The 21,321-nt window shown below is 41.2% G+C and overlaps 1 protein-coding gene across 3 annotated transcripts in view; it reads left to right on the forward strand.

Annotated features, from left to right (window-relative positions):
• phactr3b (phosphatase and actin regulator 3b) overlaps nucleotides 1-21,321 on the forward strand; it is a 48,545-nt gene that overhangs the window by 14,462 nt on the left and 12,762 nt on the right. Inside the window, exons 2-9 of one of the 3 annotated variants that reach the window (XM_069168781.1) lie at nucleotides 3,618-3,776; nucleotides 3,924-4,004; nucleotides 4,233-4,373; nucleotides 6,404-6,628; nucleotides 6,738-6,945; nucleotides 7,755-7,945; nucleotides 10,221-10,374; nucleotides 11,264-12,010. In XM_069168781.1, coding sequence (XP_069024882.1) covers nucleotides 3,618-3,776; nucleotides 3,924-4,004; nucleotides 4,233-4,373; nucleotides 6,404-6,628; nucleotides 6,738-6,945; nucleotides 7,755-7,945; nucleotides 10,221-10,374; nucleotides 11,264-11,369 — 1,265 coding nt within the window. In that variant the 3' untranslated portion in view covers nucleotides 11,370-12,010. Of the gene's footprint in view, nucleotides 1-116; nucleotides 398-3,617; nucleotides 3,777-3,923; nucleotides 4,005-4,232; nucleotides 4,374-6,403; nucleotides 6,629-6,737; nucleotides 6,946-7,754; nucleotides 7,946-10,220; nucleotides 10,375-11,263; nucleotides 12,011-21,321 lie in introns of those variants that run through there. The other 2 variants (XM_069168706.1, XM_069168633.1) reach the window with 2 other exon arrangements.

Here is a 21,321-nt window from a genome sequence, read left to right on the forward strand (position 1 = left end):
GCTGTTTACACTGCGCAAGCGCAAGCGCACTGTACTACTGTGTTTTGCAGTAGTGATTGAGGGTGTGCCAGTTTATTTGCCCTCCTCCTACGTCGTCAACACGAGAAGCTGGTCGCAGCAGTAATCCCGTTCGCGCTCACACGTTTGTTTTTGTTTTTTGTTTTGTTTCCACTTTGCGCTTCCTCCCGAGTGCTCCCGTCGCATTTACACGGGCATTTGTACAACTTTCTGGAAGAGTTATTTGAACTCAGAGCATTTCCGTTTGCGTGTTTAATTCATTGTCTGCGAAATGATCAGCCTCCTGTCAGTCGGCCTGAGCCCGTAGGGCTCCGAGGGGACGTGATGTGAATACCGGGGGAGCTGGAGGAGGACCGGGTAGCTGTGTGTTTTATGATAAGTAAGTGTTAACCCTGAAACACGAGCGTTTACTTCACCGGTACTGATTTATAGTCAGTTCGTCAAGAGAAATTACTGTTCATTAAATGTGCTATTTTGTCTTGAGTGTGTGGGACACTTAATGGTGCTGTATCTACCTGGGATATCACTGGAATATTCCTGTACTAATCTCTTAGTGCTCTGCGGTGTTCGGCAGCAACTTTCTAGTGACTTGCCCTTGATTCATGTTTATTTTATCAATGCTTTTTTTTTTTTTTTAATTATTATTATTATTATTGTGATGTAACTATGATAAAACTACAGTCAAAATATTCCTTCAGGAACTTTTATGCTGAAAACGTTATGGTGACTGTTCCAAGTGACTCAAAAAATAAGTGTTTTTAATTCCATCAGTAGCACTCGATGAGTCATACAGTAGCTGTAATGCCACTGAGGAGATTGTTGTGACCTTTCTAGATGCTCTATGTTTGGCTTCCCCGGCAGCCTCATTATCTGCAGTGGTAGACCTTTGCTTTAGGTCACAGCACACTTCAAAATCTTTTAAGTTTGGAAATTAACGTGGGCTTTAAAAAAATTATGTGTCCGCATTTGCAGATTGCCATCCTAATGCTCACTCAAACGAGAAAACCGGACCACTTGGATAAATATTTCAACATAACTTGCAAAATTTAAAACACAGCATCTCCTCCACTTACATTATGCATCATTGCACGCTGGGACGTGATTGGCTGCGGCTCTCCGTCTCTCTGTGTGGCAACAAGCCTTCCCATCCAACCCAGCAGCCCCCTATTTCTCATGCCTTGGTGGGTTCTCTGCCTCCGAGGGTCTGCTCTGCAGCATCCGGCGTGGTAACCATGGCAACGGCAGCCTGACCCTGGGTGTGCTCGCTACAGTTACTGCTGGCTTGACCTGAATTTCTCGCCGCATCCCGGGCAGGCACGCACGACTTGGGCGACTGACCTGCTTCTCACGTTGTTCGGTAATCAAGCAGCTCCGCGTGCGAGTAAAAGCAGAGGCACCGCTCGTACATGAATCAATAAACTCTCTTAAGATTGGCTTTGTGCTGTTAGCGGAGCCTGTATGCGGGCAGTGTTATCTCCTCAGAGGTCTGTTGAGTTTCATTTTTCGATGCAGATGAAACAGCTGGAAAAAGAGTCAGCTTGCTTATCTGATCTGAGGGATTGCTGCTTTTCCTTATCTGATGTGTCTGTAAAATGAACATATTTTGGTTTTTGACTGTTGGTTGGACAAAAAGACACATTTGAAGATGTCAACCTTGAGGTTTTGGAAATTAAAGTAGGCATTCTTTTCACTATTTTTTTGACAAGTGGATCATGAAAATAATCAAGCAGCTGCAGCCAGTGAACATTTGGATGTTGAAATGTTGCTGACATCATACAAATATAGCTCCGACTTGAAAGTTTAAATGACTTGTCCTGGCTGCTACCTGCATCGTTTTTTTTTTTTTTTTTTTTTTTTTTTTTTAATGTGGAGAATGTGTTTCTGATATCAGCTGGCCGACCTTGTTTTTGCCACAGAGAAAAAGTTGCATTTTTGCGCACTTTGCTTACTTCCGCCTGCCAAATTTCTGCCACATCCATCCCCACCCGTGAAATATATCAGTGTGAATCACAGTGCACTTAAATGCACCTTCTTACTCTGCGACTGGGGCCCGTATTACAAGTGTGTGTAATACATTTCTTAAGGGATAAATGAGCAGATGTTGTGGATTTAGATGCTACCGACAGAAAATGAAAGCGCTCACAGAGCCACCCTTGTGCAGCCCACGGCTCAGCTGTTGGCCCCCTGAGGTGTCAGCTTGTTGTCGGAGCCAGACTGTGTAGGAGGGCCTATTTCTGTCCTTTCTCCAAGGAACCTCTCTCTCTCTCTCTCTCTCTCGTTCTCTCTCCCTCCTTCTCTTTCTCTGGCTGTCCGTGCAGCAGAACAGAAGTCAGCCTCTGCGGTCCTCTGCCTGTCTGTCAATCAGTGTGATCCTCATCTCCTGCTGAACCCACAACGGAGAGCTTCAGGAGGTCAGAGTAGCAGATAAGAGGAATTTGCTATCGATTGTTGATTTGTATGTGGCGAGAAATCCGAGCTCCTGCGCACAATTACTTGATCGACGGATAATAACGTTTCAATAAAAAAATGTTTTTGGAGAGAAATGGCAGAAAATATTTTTCTTATATTGGTCTTCTTTTGTAGTAGCAATGAATACATTTGGATTTGAAACTGTTGGGTGAAACAAGCAGTTTAGCATTGCCAACTTGGGCTCTGGAGAATTTTTCTGGCATTTAATGGAATGCACAATTAATCATTCAATTAAGAAAAAAAATTTGTAGATTCACTGATAAGGAAAAATAGTGTTAGATACAGCCTCATGATAATAGAGTCGTTTTTTTTAACACATAAAACATCAGTCAGAGCCTTACTGATAAAGCAGCCAGACGATTTTATTACAGACAGATCCGTATCGGCCCATAAAATTATTGGCCATCATATGGATATGAAATGTTTTTATTTCTTGATAGTAATGTAAAAAACAAATCCACTATCATTTTGACACTACATACAGTACACTCTTGAATAAATTATTGTCAGTTCCCAAAAATAATAACAAATGCAGGAGAAAAAAAGAGACAACAAAAATAAAAGTAAACATGGAGGGCGCTGCAGAGTGTTCTAAAAAAAAATGACCCGTCTGTCAGTAGCTTGCATGTATGATTTGTACAATTCTGTCACTTTTCCATTATGTCAAACTGCTGTGTACCTCACCAAGGTAGGTACGCAGACTAAAATAGTGTGGAATCGGTGGAGCGTGCAGGCTGCAGATGTCTGCTCTGACCTCAGAAAAGGCTTATTTGATTTATTCCCTGTGTGTCTTTCAAGATGTCTCTTAAAAGCGTTCCATTGTGTGTGTGTGTTTTGGGGCCAGGAAGGTCTGGCTGCCCTGGAACCATGTGAGTCACACACAAACAATGCAATTCTCTGTCTTCTCCCCTCTGCTTGCTGCTTCTCAGAAATTAGACTGGCATCAATAAGGCATTTACAGCCGGTGACCTACATTTGCTCCTCTCACATGATGGGTGTCAGTCGTATTCAGCCAATTGTGTTAGCAGTGATTTAAGAAATTCCTTTAGCCCTCACCATGTCGCTGTAACGCCTGGATGGATTCTGTTAGTCTGTAGCCTATTTTAAGGCAGCTGTGTTTTGTGTTGCAGATGTGATGGACCAGCAGAGGGCGCTGCATTCCGGCTGCCTGGTCTCAGGGGTCCGTACGCCGCCCGTCCGCCGCAACAGCAAGCTGGCCAGTCTGGGACGCATCTTCAAGCCCTGGAAATGGAGGAAAAAGAAAAATGAGAAGCTGAAGCCCACAGCAAGTGAGTGTGACTCGTGCTTCCGTCAGTGCCGGTAAACATTGCATGGTTTGGGATTCACTCGGGGGACAGGAAGATGCAAATAGTTCCACGTGTTTTCATTTCTCACGCAATCTGCGGACCGGTTTCATGAATGTTTGTGTTGTTTAGCGGTGGAGAAGAAGGCAGCTGTACGGCAGAAGAGAGATGACCTCGCCAGGAGGAGCCCCGGGGAGATGGAGACAGAGACAGGTGCAAGATGAGACACACACACACACACACACACACACACACACACACACACACACACACACACACACACACACACACACACACACACACACACACACACACACACACACACACACATATTATGACTCCAGGCTTTTCACAGTTCATTTATTCAGCCACATGATGCCCAAGTGCTACACGGACTCACTCCTCACTCAGTCCACTGTCTTTTCTGTGTCCTGTGTGCAGACTCAGATCTTGCTTGTGGAGGCAACGGTGAGGATCCTGACACCCCAACTCACTCTGATGGTGAGGACAGAGACGAGGAGCCTGTGGCACCGCTGGCCAGCACCAGTGAAGACCTGGGCAGTGATTTAGAGGCCTCAACAGGTAGAGAGCAACACTATGGTCAGAGAGAGAATTCCTTGTTTATCTATAAACAAGGAATCAAATGATTGTGTAAAGTGACTAACATTAGAACAAAACTTTAGACAAGTTTCACCCTGACTCTGCAGCTGTGCTGAGCGTTCCAGAGTCTTTTGGCTCATTGTTTTGATTTGATGGTCCACAACATTACTGGTTCGGTTCGGTCTCTTCGCTCCACATAAATTCACTGCTCAACACCGAACAGCACACAGACATAGTTAGCGATTAGCCGGGAAACATAGTGCAGCGTTTAGAACCTGAAGCACCAACTATTTTGCTCAACAGTTGGTGTAGAACATATCGGAGCAAAATGAGTGAATTATGGACTTACATACACAAGGCGGCCAGAACCATGGCATCAAATGAATAGTTGCTAATGCTGCTCAGTGGCTCTCTTTATCACCCAACTCTGCAGTTCCCCTCGACAAGACTTTTTGCTGGTTTGGGTTTCAGGACACAAAACTTGACTCATTAACTCACAGCTGCTATGGCAGCTTTATCTTTATTGGATACAACCCCGTTTCCAAAAAAGTTGGGATGCTGTGTAAGATAGATAAAAACAGAATGCAATGATTTGTAAATCACATAAACCCATATTTAATTGAAAATAGACTAAAGACAACGTCAAATGTTGAAATGGATAAATTAACTCCATGGCAACAGGGGCAACAAAACACTGGAAGCTTTCAGAGAATCTGTAGAAATCTTTGTACACAAGGGACAAGGCCAAAAAACATTATTGGATGGTGGTGATATTCGGGCCTCAGGCTGCACTGCATTAAAAACAGACACAATTCTTTAGTGTAAAACATTGTCTGGGCAAAGAAAAACTGCACATGGAACTGATAGCTTGCACGTCTGTGAAGGAACCATTAATGCTGAATGATATATATATATATACAGGTTTTGAATACAGCTATATACAGGTTTACAGAGTGTTTAATTTATGATAACACAATTTTTTTATTTTTTTATAAAAGGTCTATTTGCAATAGAATATGGGTTCATGTGATTTGCAAGTTATTGCATTTTGTTTTTATTTACATGTTACGCAGCGTCCCAAATTTTTATTGTATTTTAAACCCCAAATATTGATCAATATCAGCTTCAAAAACTAGTATTGTTTGGACTGTAACTATTAAAATCCCATTTACAGCTATGGGCCGTTTAGAGTTCTGTAAAGACCTACACTGCCTGCGTCTGGACTTTGTGATGAAACCCAGACACACATGGAACATAATCGCCTGATTGCGATTATTTGAACAGATTGCAATCCTTTTGCATGATTGTCAGAATCATTTCCATTCATCCGTATAAAAAACAACTGCAAGAAACTAGCAGGATTTTCCTATTTCCATCACTATTTTCACGTCGTTTCCCACCATTTGATGTTTGACTGGCGCTCTACTAACGGTGCGGTTTAATGGCACATGAGTGCAGATTTAGCGCCACCAACTGTTTGTCTTGAAGTGCTTAACTTCTAAAGTTTGATCGACCGCATTTCGTTGATCTGTAGCCACTGTATCTTCTGTGTATAGATGTTATGTTAGTGTCCTTATTTAATATTAGTTTTGTTTTTACCAGTGTATTCATTCTGTTTTTGTAGGCCTAGTATGTACACAATGAACACAATCAGAAAAACAAATCAAGATTAAAGCAAAGCATGATTACAAGCAAAGCAAGCTCCCAGTGACACCCTACTTGTCCTGACATTACTTCAGTTTGCTGTATATGCTTTATATTCTAAAGCAAATAACATGCCACTAATCCAGTTTAACTGATGTAAATCAGAATGGGGTCACTACTTTTTAGTCTCGACCCAATCTGGTCAAATTTTGGCAGGTAAATGATTGATAGTTAATAATAAAATGAGGTTCCAGGTGCTGCTTAGTTGGTTCCAGCCTCAACGTGTCCGTGATCGCCCACTAGGTGGCGACAGAGACCTCAGAAACAAACCAAACCTTTGCTTCACCTCTCATGATTCGTCATGTCAGTGCAAGATGTGACCGAAGATTCAAAGACGGTGGGAGATCCCGGTCAGAGTGAAGATGGAGAAGATGAAAGCATCTCACTGAGTGAGCCCGGTGAAGAGAAGACGATGGGGAAAGTGGAGGCTATGGAGGGGAAACAGGAGGTGACCAAGCCTCAGAGACGAGCCAGCACCCCGCCTCCACCTAACCTGCCTGTCAAGCTGCTCACCAGATTGGGCAGCGTGGATGGTAGGTTTACTGGAACAAACCGGTGTCTCAGTGATGTCATCCCTCATTTATCTGCAGCAGAATCTCTCTTTTTTTTTTACTATTTTACAATTTTACTATTCCTCCCCAGGGGCTCCCCCAGTGCCAGTGAAGAAGTCCCCAGCCACCTTACCCAGGAACTTCACACTTCCCAAAGACTCTCATGGCTCTCTGTTGAGAGGCAGGATCTCCACACCCACTGGGTCCCCTCACCTCGGGGCGCTACACCCGCAGCTGCCCCCCAGCTGCATCATTGAGGAACTGCACCGCGCCCTGGCCACCAAACATAGACAGGACAGGTCAGACTTGATGTGCATCATTTTAAATACATACCTTTGTTTGTATAATTTTGTTTGTGTTATCAGAAGAAATATAATAATTCTTTACAGGAAATGATAATTTTTTGCTAAATGAGAACAAAATCATATGGCACTTAATACCTTGTAAATGACGTTGTATTAATCCTGTCTGATAATTAAAATCCCAGGACCCACAGTTTTACTTATCACACACTCCAACGTATGGACAATATGGACCAAAAACAGCTTTGTCCTTTTCAACCAAAATCTAAATCTATTTATCGTCAAGTAAGTTTTCACTGAGAAGAGATTTGTCTTTGTTTTGTGGTGTATAACAACCAAAAAGTGAATGGTAAGAGACGAGGAAATGATGGCAGTACATAACTAAAGGATTTTTTTTCCTTTACTGATTTCAGTGTTCAGTGAAATAAACAATTCTCAAATGCTTTTTTTTGGTACAACTAACACCCCAAAATACAAAGATATTCAGTAAAGAATATATAAAACACAGAAAAGCAGCACATTTTGACAAGAATACTTACTATGATAAGCCAATCATCAGCTTCTACTGCTGACACTTTCTACCTTGTCAGTATTTTATTTTCTTAGACGGTGTATCATGTTTTCTTACAGTAAATATTCTTAGTAAGTTTCATGCTTTTAGTTTGAACGCTCTATTTTTTAGCATTTCCTTTGGATTAGACATTTTTGAACTACTTGGCAAGCTCTCTGAAAATTTAGCCAGTCTCTATGCAAAGTGTTCACTGAAGCTGTAATTGACAGACTTGTCTTGTGATGTGTGATCTCAGTTACCAGACGAAAGAGGCACGCTCATCTCCGAAACGGCGACTGGATGGCCGCCTGACTCGTACGTCCAGCACAGAGAGGGAACCTGCCGGCGAGTCGGAAAGCAAGAAGGACTCTGATGAGAACAAGGAGAACTGGCGCCTGGACGAATACCTGAACGACCAGGACAGCTGGAACGAGTCTGTGATCTCTGGTAGGTGTGCTCACAGCGAACATGTGGTATAATATTTGCTGTACCATTATATCCCTCTTAATGTACAAAGTCAGCAAAATACGGGCACCCTGTTTGCGGATAATGAAGCAGCATAATCTCTGCAGATGTTTGTTACAATCCGAGCGTGACAGGGAGATTTACAGAAATGACGAATGGAAGACTTACTGGTGTTAAGTTTCAGTGGCCCGTCAACATCTGCTCTGGTGGCCTAATTCTCGGCCATTCATGTGGGTCAGTCGTCTGCCGTTAACATGTCTGTGACTCTGGCAGGAAAAAATGTTAAAAGAGTGGACTTGTGGCATTATGACAGACGCCACCAGCACGAGGGTGATGTGATACAAATATCTGTTGGCTGCAGCGATGGTAATGCAAATGTGTAGTGGAGGATATGTTAACAGAATGAAGAGGGATTTACAATATGAATGATTGTCTAAGAACTCACAGGGTTGTCGCTCAAATTTGAAATGACATGCCTGCTTCCGTGTTAATTTTTCTTGAATCTTTGAACTTATTTATGTTAGAGTAGGAAGGTTAATATTTTTTTTTTCCCTTCCATGTGAAGCTGAACACGTATGTACCATCAGTTGCAGACCAGCTCTCGGTCGCTAAACACCAAGGGGATAAGGAAATATTTTACTGTTAAGTCCATGTCCACAAATGTAAAAAAACAAGATGTACAACAAATCCATCAGGCTATCAATACATGGTCCTGTTTATGATACTGTCAAAAACAATTCAGAGCAGATACAAGGTGCTTATAGCAGGTCCATATCCATATATTTTAAAGATAAAAGCAGTGAAACAGCAACCAGACTAATAGTAAGTTGGTGTGTTCGAATTATCATACATCAGGCTTCTGTCATTTTTAATCTGTTTGAGCCTTGATTTTTGCTATTTTGACATAGTTTTACGAAATTGCTTCTTTTGATTTTACACAGAAGTCTCCCTCAGGTTTAATGGAAAACGGGTCACGAGCAAACTGCAATATGTCGATGTGAATCATATCACTCACAAGCCTGGCAGCCTCTTGTTGTTCACAGGAAAAGTTCAAAAGGGCCATATCCACCCTGAGTGAGTTGAATAGGCCTGAAATATAGCGTACACTACAGACAACATTATTTAGAAAATCCAGGCTTTGTTGTTCATTTCAAGGCTGACATTCAGAGGGAACCTGAATTCATCGCTCTTTTGATACGTCGGTTTACTAATTTCTTTCGTCCTCCCTTGGCTTTGGCTCTGCCGTGAAAACACACATCACAATCCACTGAATGAACATTTATGTTGGAGAAAGTTCCCAGAAGGCTGGTGCTAGTTTGGTTCCGCACCTATTGTAGTTTTTTTGCAGACTGGCACTCAGAAAGTCACTGACCTCCAAAAACTCTCATGACATCTTGGCAAATGTTTGCCAGACTATGGAAATAAGCAAAATGAAGTTGGTGTTGTGTCTTAAAATGCAATTTTTCGACCGTTAAGATAAAAATAATCCTCATCACGAAGCGTGGCGGTGGCAGCATCCATCAATCAGTGCTGATGCTTGAAGTCCTGTGTGGATTGAGGGTAACATCAATGCAGCAAAACCAAGAAAAGCCTGGTATTAAATTTGCTCCAAGTCTGCAAGAGAGCGCGGGTAAAGATATACAGTACTTTTCTGCAAGCCAACCCCAAACATGAAGCCAAAGCTACACAAGCATGGCTTTAAAACAACAATGTCAATGCTTTGGCGCAGCCAAAGAGTCGGAGTCCAAACGTCAATCCAACCCAGAATTTTGTGGATGGATTTGAAAATTGGTGTTCTCTAGTGGTCCCCGTGTAACTTGGCAGAATTTTGTATTAAACAATAGATTATTTAGACCTATCCACATGGTCTCCGGGCTGCTACTGCTGGCCCCTTTAAAATTCTATCAAATATGTTTGATTTTCTGTGTTAATATCGATGTTTAATTGACAGAAGTTGTAGACTTTGTAACATGTAATTCATAAAATTTATTTCAAATGAAAAAGCTTCAAGGAGGGTGACAATGAAATATTTCTTATATAAAAAAGATTAACACCAAGTAGATACTTTAACATCCTGAATTAGTTATTAGTTTTTTACATTATGAAATGTTGGCGAATATAGGTCGTATGAGAAAAGCACAAAAGCCCGCTGTGTGGTGATTAGCATCAGTTCAGTGGGTTTAGTTGAATAACTGTGTGCGGCAGCTCAAAAACCACCGTGTCGTTGCTGACCTTAATTTGTGCTCCATAACAACAGGGACCCTCCCACGCCGGATGAGGAAGGAGCTGCTGGCTGTAAAGCTTCGCAACAGGCCCAGCAAGCAAGAGCTGGAGGACCGCAACATCTTCCCTGTCCGCAGCGACCAGGAGCGGCAGGAAATCCGCCAGCAGATAGAGATGAAGCTGGCCAAGTGAGTGGCTCTGTGTGGACCCACGTCAACTCCCCCATCAGAAACCCCTCACCCCTACCATTGTGCTCTGCTTCACGTATGTCTGTTTCCTCACTCACTCATTCACTGTTTTTCACACTTGTTTGTTTCCCTTTCACCACCCACTGTCCCTAAACAAATCACAGCAGCTTTTCCTATAGCTTCTTCAGACCAGGTTTATTTTGTGCTGCTCACAATATTTACTTGAAAGATTTTTAGGTTTTTTTTGTTTTTTGATGTGGAGATGCTGTGGAGGGTAAACCCATTTCAACTCAGTTCATTTACCTTTTGATTCAGAGTTCAGTTCAATCACACAGAGGGAGGAACATTTTGAGGTAAACAACAGTTTAACCATCTCCAATATGGTTTGTAGTGAGGATAGGTTTTGGTGTTTGTCGGTATAGGGGTCTCAAACCTGCCACTTTCAGGAGGGGATGAATTTAGAAAGCTGTTGCTGCGCCCAGCTGTGTTTTGAATGAAAAACACGAGAACACTTCATTTTTCCTTTTCATGTTTGGGTTAAACACACACACACGCACACGCACGCACACGCACACGTGCACGCACGCACACACACACACACACACACACACACACACACACACACACACACAGTATAGCTTGTCATTTGCTGAGCTTTTGAAGTGTTGATATGTCCATTTTTTTGTTTTACCTTGGAGAGCGAGTCTAGCTGTTTTCCTGTAGCTGGTCTTTATGCTGAGCTAGTCTAATCATGGTCTAGTGCTGTACTTAACCCAAATACATGGACTCATACCATTCTCCTCATTTCACTCTCAGACACATAGTTACTTTAGCATTTGGAGTTGTATGTCTCGTGACCTAATTAATGTCCTTATATCTGTGTTTAAAGCTTCTCAGTGGACCACAGTGTCCACCAGTTGATCGCTAACTTTGCCCGGCAGCTGTTTGGTAATGAGCGGGCACCACACGGTGGCTTCATCAGACGTTTAAGCTGACAGCTCCCTGCTACACCTGCGAGCGTGGCTGATGAAAGCACTTGGTGACAGTGAAAGTAAATATTGAAGTCACAGCCATAAAACCAAAGCAATGAGTTGAAAGTTAAACTGCTGAGTTGGTGATAGTCATTGTATATGTGGGTTTAGACCTTTCACATGGAACATAGTCATTTGATCCTTTGTTAATATTACAATATTAATTAGACCAGTTGTAAACTTTCCCCCTATATACCTTCTCCCTCTCTAATACGCCAATCTACGAAGAGCTCATCATTGTGACCTAATGTACATGTCTACTAATCATTCACAGATTTTTAATCAGACCTAAAGAAAATTGCGTAAAGCCTCTTCTGGGTCATGGTTAAAGCATAATTGCCTTCATACAATGTGTTGTTAGGGTATTAACTACATCTGAATACATAATCTGTTGCTGGCTAACTACAGAGCAATCCATCTCAACAGGCCTGCAAATGAGGTCATGCTGACCGTGTTCACCAGAAGGGTCCATATGAGTGCCCTCCTCTTGTGGTGTTCGCGATCTCGGACCTCCGAATTTTCTGAAAGCTCTGAGTTCAAAAGTTATGATGTGTTTGCTGACATTTTCTGAAATTTTTGTTGTTGTATGGTAAGTCGTATTAACTTAGAACCCAATGAAAAATGAACTATTTTTTTTAATCATATGGTCTGATTGTAGTTGTATGGATTCTTTCTGCGCAATTTCACAATACTTCTAAGAAAAAGGTTGATGTTGATGAAAAGACATAATGACAGAGGTAGAACTCTGTCACTGTGTTTTTTCATTTCCTGCATTACGTTACCCGTCTGGTAGTTTGCTAAATTTTTTTGTCTGGCTCCTGGATGCTGGCGGTTACCATTTCTTGGAAAGAAGCAAAGAATATGAAGAGAACAGAGGAGTCTTTTGGAGAGGTCTCGTGACTTAATCACTTAAACACCAGATATACTGTACACACTAATTCCCACGTCATAACCATTAACTCATGAGTTCCATTTGATGGCAGCATTATTCCTACTCATAGACAGTATGTAAAAATGCACATAGTCTCCAAATCTGAAAAGTGAAGCCAATGCAGAAGTGCTTTAAAGTGCAATACCACTAAGGGCCAATAGGGGCTGGCTCCCAAAACTCAGACTCTAATGGTCTTCCGTTTAGATAGCAGAAACTTCTCTCATGAAGTTAAAAAGTCCGTACAATTCTAAAAGTAATATGTATTCGTTAAATTCACTCTTTCTGATCAGTGTTCTGGTGGTACTTCTGAAGATAATAAATAGAATATTAATAAATAATCATATTTGTTGTGTTATGTAAAAGGAAATGGGCTGTTACTATATGGACTTCAATAGGATTACAGCAACAATCAAATTACATTCATTCCTATTGAATAATACAGTGGCAGGGTGTGCTGGTAGGCTTATGCAATGCTCAGAGTCTGGAAATGTAGTCCCAACACCAAATGTATTTTTGGGTACATAATAACATCATATTACAGTTAGATGGCAGCTCTATCGCCACAACTGATTAAGTGTGGGTGCTGGACAGTAAAACAGCAGCTCTCTTGACAGTGATTAAGAGTTAAACCTGAGCTTGTAAGTGTTTGCACTTTTCCCTTGTGGGCTATTTACACATGCAGTTGATTTTCTTTGTTAATACAGGCAGCTGTGATAATAGCCTGTTGGCAAAATGTTCACACCTCACTGTGTCGAGGACTCCTGAATACTTTAATTCAAGGTTGACCCGCTTTCATCTGGTTTGAACAGAAGCTGTGGTTCTCAGAAACTTAAAAACAATATACAAACATCCAATGAGCATTTGTAAATCTATTATTAAGACAACTCTGAGCTTTAAAGTACTGGTAGGCCTTTGACTGAATTCACCTATTTAAATCACAAGTGAATTTGCTAACAGCAGATAGTGGAATTTTGCATCATAAGAGCATTTTAGACACAGCGTTCCCACACTGTAAGACCGAAGCTTTGAGCAATAGTGTGATGGAGCCAGGCTATTTTAAACACATTAGAACTTATAATATCATATTAGTAAACTGTCGTGCATCATAAATTTAGTTGAGCTCGTATTATTAACAGTAAATATTGCCCATGTCAAATGAATGATGCACTGTAGCATTTTGTGACATTTGCTTGTGGGATATCTAACTATTTTTATGCAGTGCATATGAGAGCTACCAGCTGATAGAATAATTAATAAAGATGCCTTAAGTGGTTGTTACCAGCTACTTTATACTTTAATGATACCTTTTGCCTGATACTATTTTGATGCCTGTTTTGATTATTACCAGAATGACCACAGAATAGAATAATTACTACTTTTAGCATTGCATTGTGATTGTTATATTATAATTACCTGAAGTTGGTGCAAGTCAAATTTTTCAAAGCTGCTCGAATCAATATATTAATTTTGACAATGGGTTAAATAATAATGTGGTCATACACAGTTTCAGCTTATTGTTTTGGTTTTATGAAATTTAGCAGCCAATGGAAATTTCTTCTCCCAGAAGTTAGTAGCAACCAAAACATAGCTATGAGGAGAGCAAATATCAGACAAAGCCACTCTTTGCTAACATGATTGACGAATCTACTTTATAACTTGATGATACTTCAATGTTGGCTTATTGCCCTGTCCTGCAAGTGAACAAATGTTTTTATTAAAACTTTAAAATTTAAATAATGCACATTTGAATTGATTGCACAGTGAAATCAATAAGCAGGGAGCCACAGCATTACTTGTGTAAAGTATACAGCCTTGTAGCCTTGTAATATCAGAATTGGATTTGTTGCCAAAAATGTTTTCATATACAAGGAATTTGGCTTGGTGCAGTGGTGCATACAAATCTAACATTTTTAAATTATGTATAAAATGTCTTTAATATTCATCTTGTGCCCTTGTTTTTCGTCTTCTCTTGGGGCAAGGTGACATGCTTTCTTCATGGGATGGGGTTTTGTTAAGAAAGAGGCATGAAGCATTTTTTTAATTAATTTTTTTATAGTCTTAACAAATTACAGATATGGATCAATAGCCTCAATCAATCATCATATACAGAAAAAAAGCGCTTCTTGTTAAAACAAAACAGCATGCTCATTCATTTCTAAGGAATCTTTTTGTGATCGCAAAACATTGTGTTATTAATGATTTATTTTAAGTGCCGTTAAAATTCAACTTCAGTTGAAACTTTAATCCCCAGGCCAGTTTTCTTGGATCAGTGCCAGAACAGCTTCTTATGAATGTTATGCAGGGAACGCACATTGCTAATGTTGACCATGGGGCCTGAGTGTGAACTAAATGCCCCCACGGAAAATGAATGAGAGACATTGCAGTATGTATCCATGTGATTTTTCCAGAACCATGAAGTACTGTGGAGTTACCACAGTCAAAGAATGTCAGCCAAAGCCAAAGGTCAAACAAGCTCAAGCATGTCTGTCTTTGGTCATCCATGGAGAAGCAGGAAGTAAAATAAGATTGCACATTTGAGAATGCATATAGAGTTAAATGCCTTTACAGCTACATATCAAATAAGCAATGAAATATAATCTGGTATGCAGAACATATAGGGTCTGATTTACGAAACGTTTGCGTGTGTACAATCACGTGCAAACTCCACTCCACCCGCAAAAAAATGTCCAAGCAGATCTACTAACGACGTGCAGTGAGGATTGCTTCTTTCAAATGTGCAATTTAACACACGTTGTCCATTTTGCGTGTTTGCCCGCATGCATATGTAATATTGGGGCGTTTCTACCTGAAGGTGCAAAACACTGGGAGGGAACATGCAATTAGAACAATTTTGCACCAGCAACGATATTTACTAAACCTGAAAGTAGAAACAGGAGAAGTGATTATTTTAATACGACTGAAAGGCGGGTATTAATCACGTGCACAAATCTGGAGAGACGGCTGCTCTTATTATCGTGGTGAGAAGGAGACGCAAGAAAACCAAAGAATACGTAGAGAACGTGGTTTTACACCCGTGGAAACATTTTTAAGATGTCAGAGGGAAAAATTATTCAGACATATTGTTTGTCCAGCGATGACATTTCTGAGTTATTGAATGAACTGAATGATGATTGACAGCCAATAACATGGAGGAGCCACGAAATACCAGCAATTAAAAAACTTCTTATGACTCAGCGTTTTCCTGCCTCTGGGTCGTTCTAGCTTATCGCTGCTTGGATATCCCACCCAGTCCCGTTATTCAGGTGTGCTGTCACAGGTCCTGAATGTGTCCCGCAGAATTCACAGGTAGCTTCATAAGGCTACCGAGCACTCGCTGAATGAAAAGTCACCTGCTCATCACAGAAAGATCTGGACCTGCTGATCGGTGTTTGTTAGAGGATCTCATCCACTGTTGTGTAGTTAGTTTTTGCCAGTAGCACACGCCACACTTTTAATTAAATTACTAAATGTATCAAAAGCCATTCCTTGCATACGCGTCAAAAAAGAGCAGGAGAATCCGTTATCTGTACAGTACAATCTGATAAATGTTTGTATATTAGCAAAAGTAACAGAAGTTTTAATTGATATTGGAAATAATATTCCTCCAGAAGTAGTCATTAGAGAGTCTAATAAACAGAAGATGTTTTTGCAGCGTAAAGGTCACAGTGGAGTCAGTGAACTGCAGGGAGATCGGACCCCTATGTGTCCTGGGTGTGGTTTCATTACATACCCAGCAGCATCAGGTTAAAGCAGTTAAAGGGAAGAGGACTTTGTAGCTGAGAGAGAAAGAGAGCTGGTTTCCTTTCGTGCCCGACCACACTGAGAGGAAAGCAGGGCAGTGTTTGATGAAGCCTAATTAATTTACAGCTAAGCCTTTTGCTCCCCGCTTTGTAACTTAACTGTGAGAGATGAGTAAGGCAGGGTGACATTCAGACAGACTAAATAATACCCGCTCATGAGCTTCTTTAAGCCCGGCATCATGCTTCTCCATGTGCCTTGTTCCTATGCCCTCGCAACCAAAGCTGTTCCAAGCACGTTTCGTTTCCATGTAAGCTTCTATGTCTGCACATGGACACATTCCAGCAAGTAAATGTAGAATACCAACAGAAATAATTAACTTTATTGCTGAAGTTGCCAGAAAGGACATTGCAAGCAGTTTGGCCTTAAGTCCACAGGGGGCATTGTAGTGAGACACAGTGTCATCCCAAATATTGCTTATGTAAAGTGACCTCCGGAATCCTATTTCATAATTGAAAACAAGAAGTAATCAATTGTGTCATAAGGGGGTAGTGTAGTGGAATGCTGGGTTATATGAACCCAGTGTTGGGTAAGGACAGAGGTCAGAGCAGCTGGTCTGTTAAGTTCCCTGCTGGTCGTACAGTTCACTCAATGTGTTACATTACTGCAGTGATTAGTTTCCTGAGCTTCCACACTGTGCCAAACTGCTTTTCAGTAATTAAGGATGAAGTGGAAATGTATGACCTTATTTATTGAGATAGACTGTGGTAATTAATCAGAATATCATACACAGTGACCTCCAAAGGTTTGTTACCTTTTTTGAATTTGAGATCATAACATGACAATGAGACAAAAGTATGGACTGGTTTAAGCTTTTATTTATTTTATGCACATACATTTTGTCATTTTATTTGAAAAGACATGATAATGTCAAGAGCCCTTTTTTTTTCAGATGTGCAAAAGTCCCATACGGATTGACCAGACTGGAGTCACGCTAAGAGTGTATAATGCACCCGTCACTCCACTGGATGGGAGACTGTGACAGTGTCACATTTGGCTCAATTCAGATACAAGTGCAGATAATGACAGAAAAATCCTTTTGAGTTGTGAAGAACAGCAAAACAGAGGCCAGTGACATCACTGCCATTCTGCAATCGCAGGTGTTAAAGTATCACAATCCACAGAAGCTCTACTGGAAGAAGAAAAACCTCTTGTCAGCAGCATGAATTCACAGGCTAGATTAGAATTTCCCCCAAAAATACAAAGACAAGGTTGAAAGGTTCTGGAGCAAATATTTATGGACAGCTGGGACCAGAGGGAACCTTTACCAATGTGATGGAAAGCCAAGATTATAGCGAAAGACAGTAAGTGCCCTTAATCCAGATCTCATCAGTCAAACATGGGCATGTAAGGCTGATACTGTGCCTATTGTCAACCAAAAACTCTACCTGATTTAAATCTAGCCATCATCAGCAATACAGCGCTCCTGGTACGTTTGAAATACTCCCTGGAAGTTCCTTTCAGTAATCATGTCAAGCATCATCTGCAATTCACGCTGGACCTCCTCCATTGTGTTTAAACAATATCAATGGTCACAAAAACACATGTAACACAGGTTCTGATCTAACTTGGAATACTTTTTCACGAGGCACTTTCCTTCCCCCTGCTCCGTACACATTACTGTGCTGCAATCTCAATGACCAGACCTAAATTCTTCAACCAGATAATCACCCAAACACACCACTTGTCAACCACAACTTGTATCAGTAACAAACACCGGAAGGTCTGAAAGAGGCCTGTGGCAAACATTGATAGATTCCAGATCCTTTGAAGGCCTGGGATTGCATTTCTAAAAACAACGATAAATGTTCAGCTCTTTCAGTGGGTCGTAGATGTAATGCCATCATTGCAATGCAGCCACATGTTAGTCTTTATCACTTTTATTTCCTTTGACATTCATCTGTCAACTTACTTTTGTAAGGTTGAATAAAGGGAAGTCAACAGTTCGATGGCTCTTAAATAAAATGACAAAATGTATATGCATATAAATAGCATATAAAATATGCTATTGTCTACTCTTGCCTCAATCGAGTTTGGATCTCAAATTCAAATGATTTAAGTAGCAAAATCATCATATTTCACTTTACTGTAATATACTTCTGGAGGGCAATGAGCTATTCTGTCTGTAAACATGAAATACCGAACCTACCAATAAAGTCATCACATTTAGTTTTACTGTAGCAGGCAGAGGAATCGACTTAAGTTTTCAAATAGTTGAGTAATTCCACAGTTCTGTGCAACAAGTGTCCCATGCAAACCAAAACTTCGGCGGAGTATTTTGCGTGAGTGTCAGCGTGGAGCTCAGTCCCATGCCAGATGCTTTGTTTGCAGGCCGGCTCCCCTCTCACAGGTGCTGTCTGGCTGAGCTCTGACTGCAGGACCGGCTAGTCAACAAGGAGTCGTTGACGTGAGTCAGGGCTGTGGACAGCTGAGGCACGCCATTGTTCGGGGTGACGGCACCGTGCGTTTGTCTGTCAGTGTCCCTGTCCTGCTGACTACATGGTCTGCCAGAGGGCATGACAAGTCGCTCCTGGCAACTCACACAGCAGCAACAATAGCTGAAGGGACCCTCTCCATGAACACTCTCTAAACAACCATTCTGTAACAGTGATTGTGTACACACTGAATGAAACATACCGAATCTGTCGCATTGAATGAGTCGTGCTGAACTGAACAGAGCTGTGTTTGTGGAGGTAGCTAGCACTCTGTGTCCAGTCTGAAGCACACGTGGCAGTGTTTGAGTGCTGTGAAGGGCCTTGGACGGCACAGCTGTTTGTGCAACACCAGGAACATAGAGGCCTTTAACAATCAGCCATTCTCACCTTGACTATTGTGCAGATCGAGGCCTTCACCTGAGTTCCCCTCTGCAGATTCAACATCAACCGACAAGAAATGGATGCAGTTCAAGAGTCATCTTTTTTTTTTTTTTAAAGCTGCTTGTGCACAATTTGTTTATAGCTTTGAAATTCCTCTGATGGAAACAGTTTTGGCTTGTAGAAAAATGTAACTATCCTAGAACTCACTGTAGTTCTTTTCTGCATATAATACAATATGCAATTGACAGATATAAACTAGATACCAAAAGAAAAATAATTAGCTATACATTGCAAACCCTTTGGCAGCTGTACCCTTTATATTCTTAAGTTTAAAACAATCTATTTTCTGCAGAAAGAAATCGAGTTGGTGCAGTCTTTGTGTTGTTGTTAGGGGTGTTGTAGCGGTGTGCAATGCTGTTTGCCACATCCATTTTTTTTTTTCATATTTAAGGGTGACAGAGTGCGTAAGGGTTGTAAACCAAACCAGGCTATTTTAAAATTGGTCACTCTAAAATAGCAAAGTGAAGCGGAGCATTATTGCTACGTAGTTTTTAATATGAACATAGTTTTTGTATAGGTCTTCTACAATTGTGAAGTGAAGGGGGTTGCTGCTTATAAGTTGCTTTTCCCCATTTTGTATTCCTGTTTTAAATTTTTCCTTGAAAAATTTCCCCAGAGTTACTGAGCAAAGAAACACGGGACTCTGACTGATGGAACAATAATTTAGATTTATTTTAAAGTTGCCAGTTTTAATCATTTGAACTTTGTTTCTGAAAAACCACGGGCTTTCTGTCAGTTTGGCGTGTTCGACGGGTCTAAATTATAGACTGTATATAAAAGTGGACGTGGCTCCTAGGTCTGAAAAGTGAAGCCAATGCAAAAGTGATTTTGAGTGCAATACCCCTGAGGCTCCAAAAACTCCGTAGATTCCCATTGAGATTTTCTCATGACATTTTATGTCAATACATTTGTCTCTGCAAGTCGTTGCGGTGTTATTTGCAGTCCATCTGAAAATAATTCCACCATTAATTAGATATAAACCCTCAAAGAGAGGGATGTTTGGAGGCATGTCTGATTAAGGAATGGAATTGGCGTGTCCAAAAAAAAAAACGTAACTTTTATACATGCATACATGTTGTGTGCTCTTTTCATTTGTGCTGTGATGCAACAGATGCACTAATATCCTCTGAAAAGCACATGGCATGTTGCATTGATTTGGATTACTTAAGCGCAGCACTCTGCAGCAGAATGCAGAACAGGACCAGGATAGCAGAAGGGAACCCTCTGTTTCTAAATTTAGCTCCACTGCCGAAATGGTGCAGCAGCACCCATAATCAATGGCCTATCTACGTCACAGCCCAGCTTCCCTTCCCTCTTTCCCATTCCTTTTCTGATGGAAAGATTGCATCCCACCCCCAACCCCCCCGGTTCCACTCTGATTGAACCCCACCCTCTCCCTCTGTATTCCGGAGGCATTTTACTGCAATGATTTTCATCTCTGTCCTCTGTTACAGACCTTTATGCGGGCATCCTCAGCTCCCGCTCTCAGCTGAGGATTTCGTTATATAAAGATGACACTGTAAGAACTCCCTTTATGACACTGCCGAGATTTTACAGCAGCCCGTCTGATCCTCTGTGAAGTCGTGAGGGGGTAATAATCATGACTTAATAAAAACCTCGGCTGCATCAGTGCCCTGAATTTCCAGCAGAGATGTGCGGCTGCTGTTTTAAGAAGGTTTTTTTTTTTTTTCATCCATTCTTTGTTACCTTCTGCCTGTCATGTGACGGTCCTGTGGCTGAAGCTGGAAACAGTGATATAAAGGGAGGATGAGCAGATATTGTGAAGGCATTTTATGTTCAGTATTTCTGTGGAGAGAGGAGGTTTAGCTCTAGAGACATAGCTTGGTGGCATGGACAGCCACCCAGTTAGCCTGAAACCCAGTGAGACAAAATGTAACAAATGGAGAGAAAAAAAAAAAAGCCACTGATGAGCCCCTATCTGGGAGGCTAACCTGCAAGCCAGATGGGCTTGCACAATTTAGTCCAAGAAATAGTTGAGCCATTGTTCTGTTGAAAGTAAAGCTCACACAGCAAATAAGCTCATTAGCTTAGCTTGGTCACTAATAAGAGGACAACAGTTTATTCAAAAGATGTTTTTGTGTTGAATCCATAGACTGTATATACAAGTGGACGTAGCTTCCGTGTCTAAAAAAAATAAGGCTTAAACTGCAATACCATCGGGGGCCACTAGTGGTTGGCTCCAAAAAGGCACTGGCTCCATAGACTCCCATTCAACTTCGCTTGTGAAATACAAAGTCATAAAATTCTTCCCACTTGTCAAAATGGTGTCATTCTCTTCAGTTACTCCTTC

Source organism: Embiotoca jacksoni, unplaced genomic scaffold (assembly GCF_022577435.1).
Source record: "Embiotoca jacksoni isolate LCO1_2020_lvr unplaced genomic scaffold, fEmbJac1.0.p SCAF_1, whole genome shotgun sequence".
Classification (NCBI taxonomy): Eukaryota; Metazoa; Chordata; class Actinopteri; family Embiotocidae; genus Embiotoca; species Embiotoca jacksoni.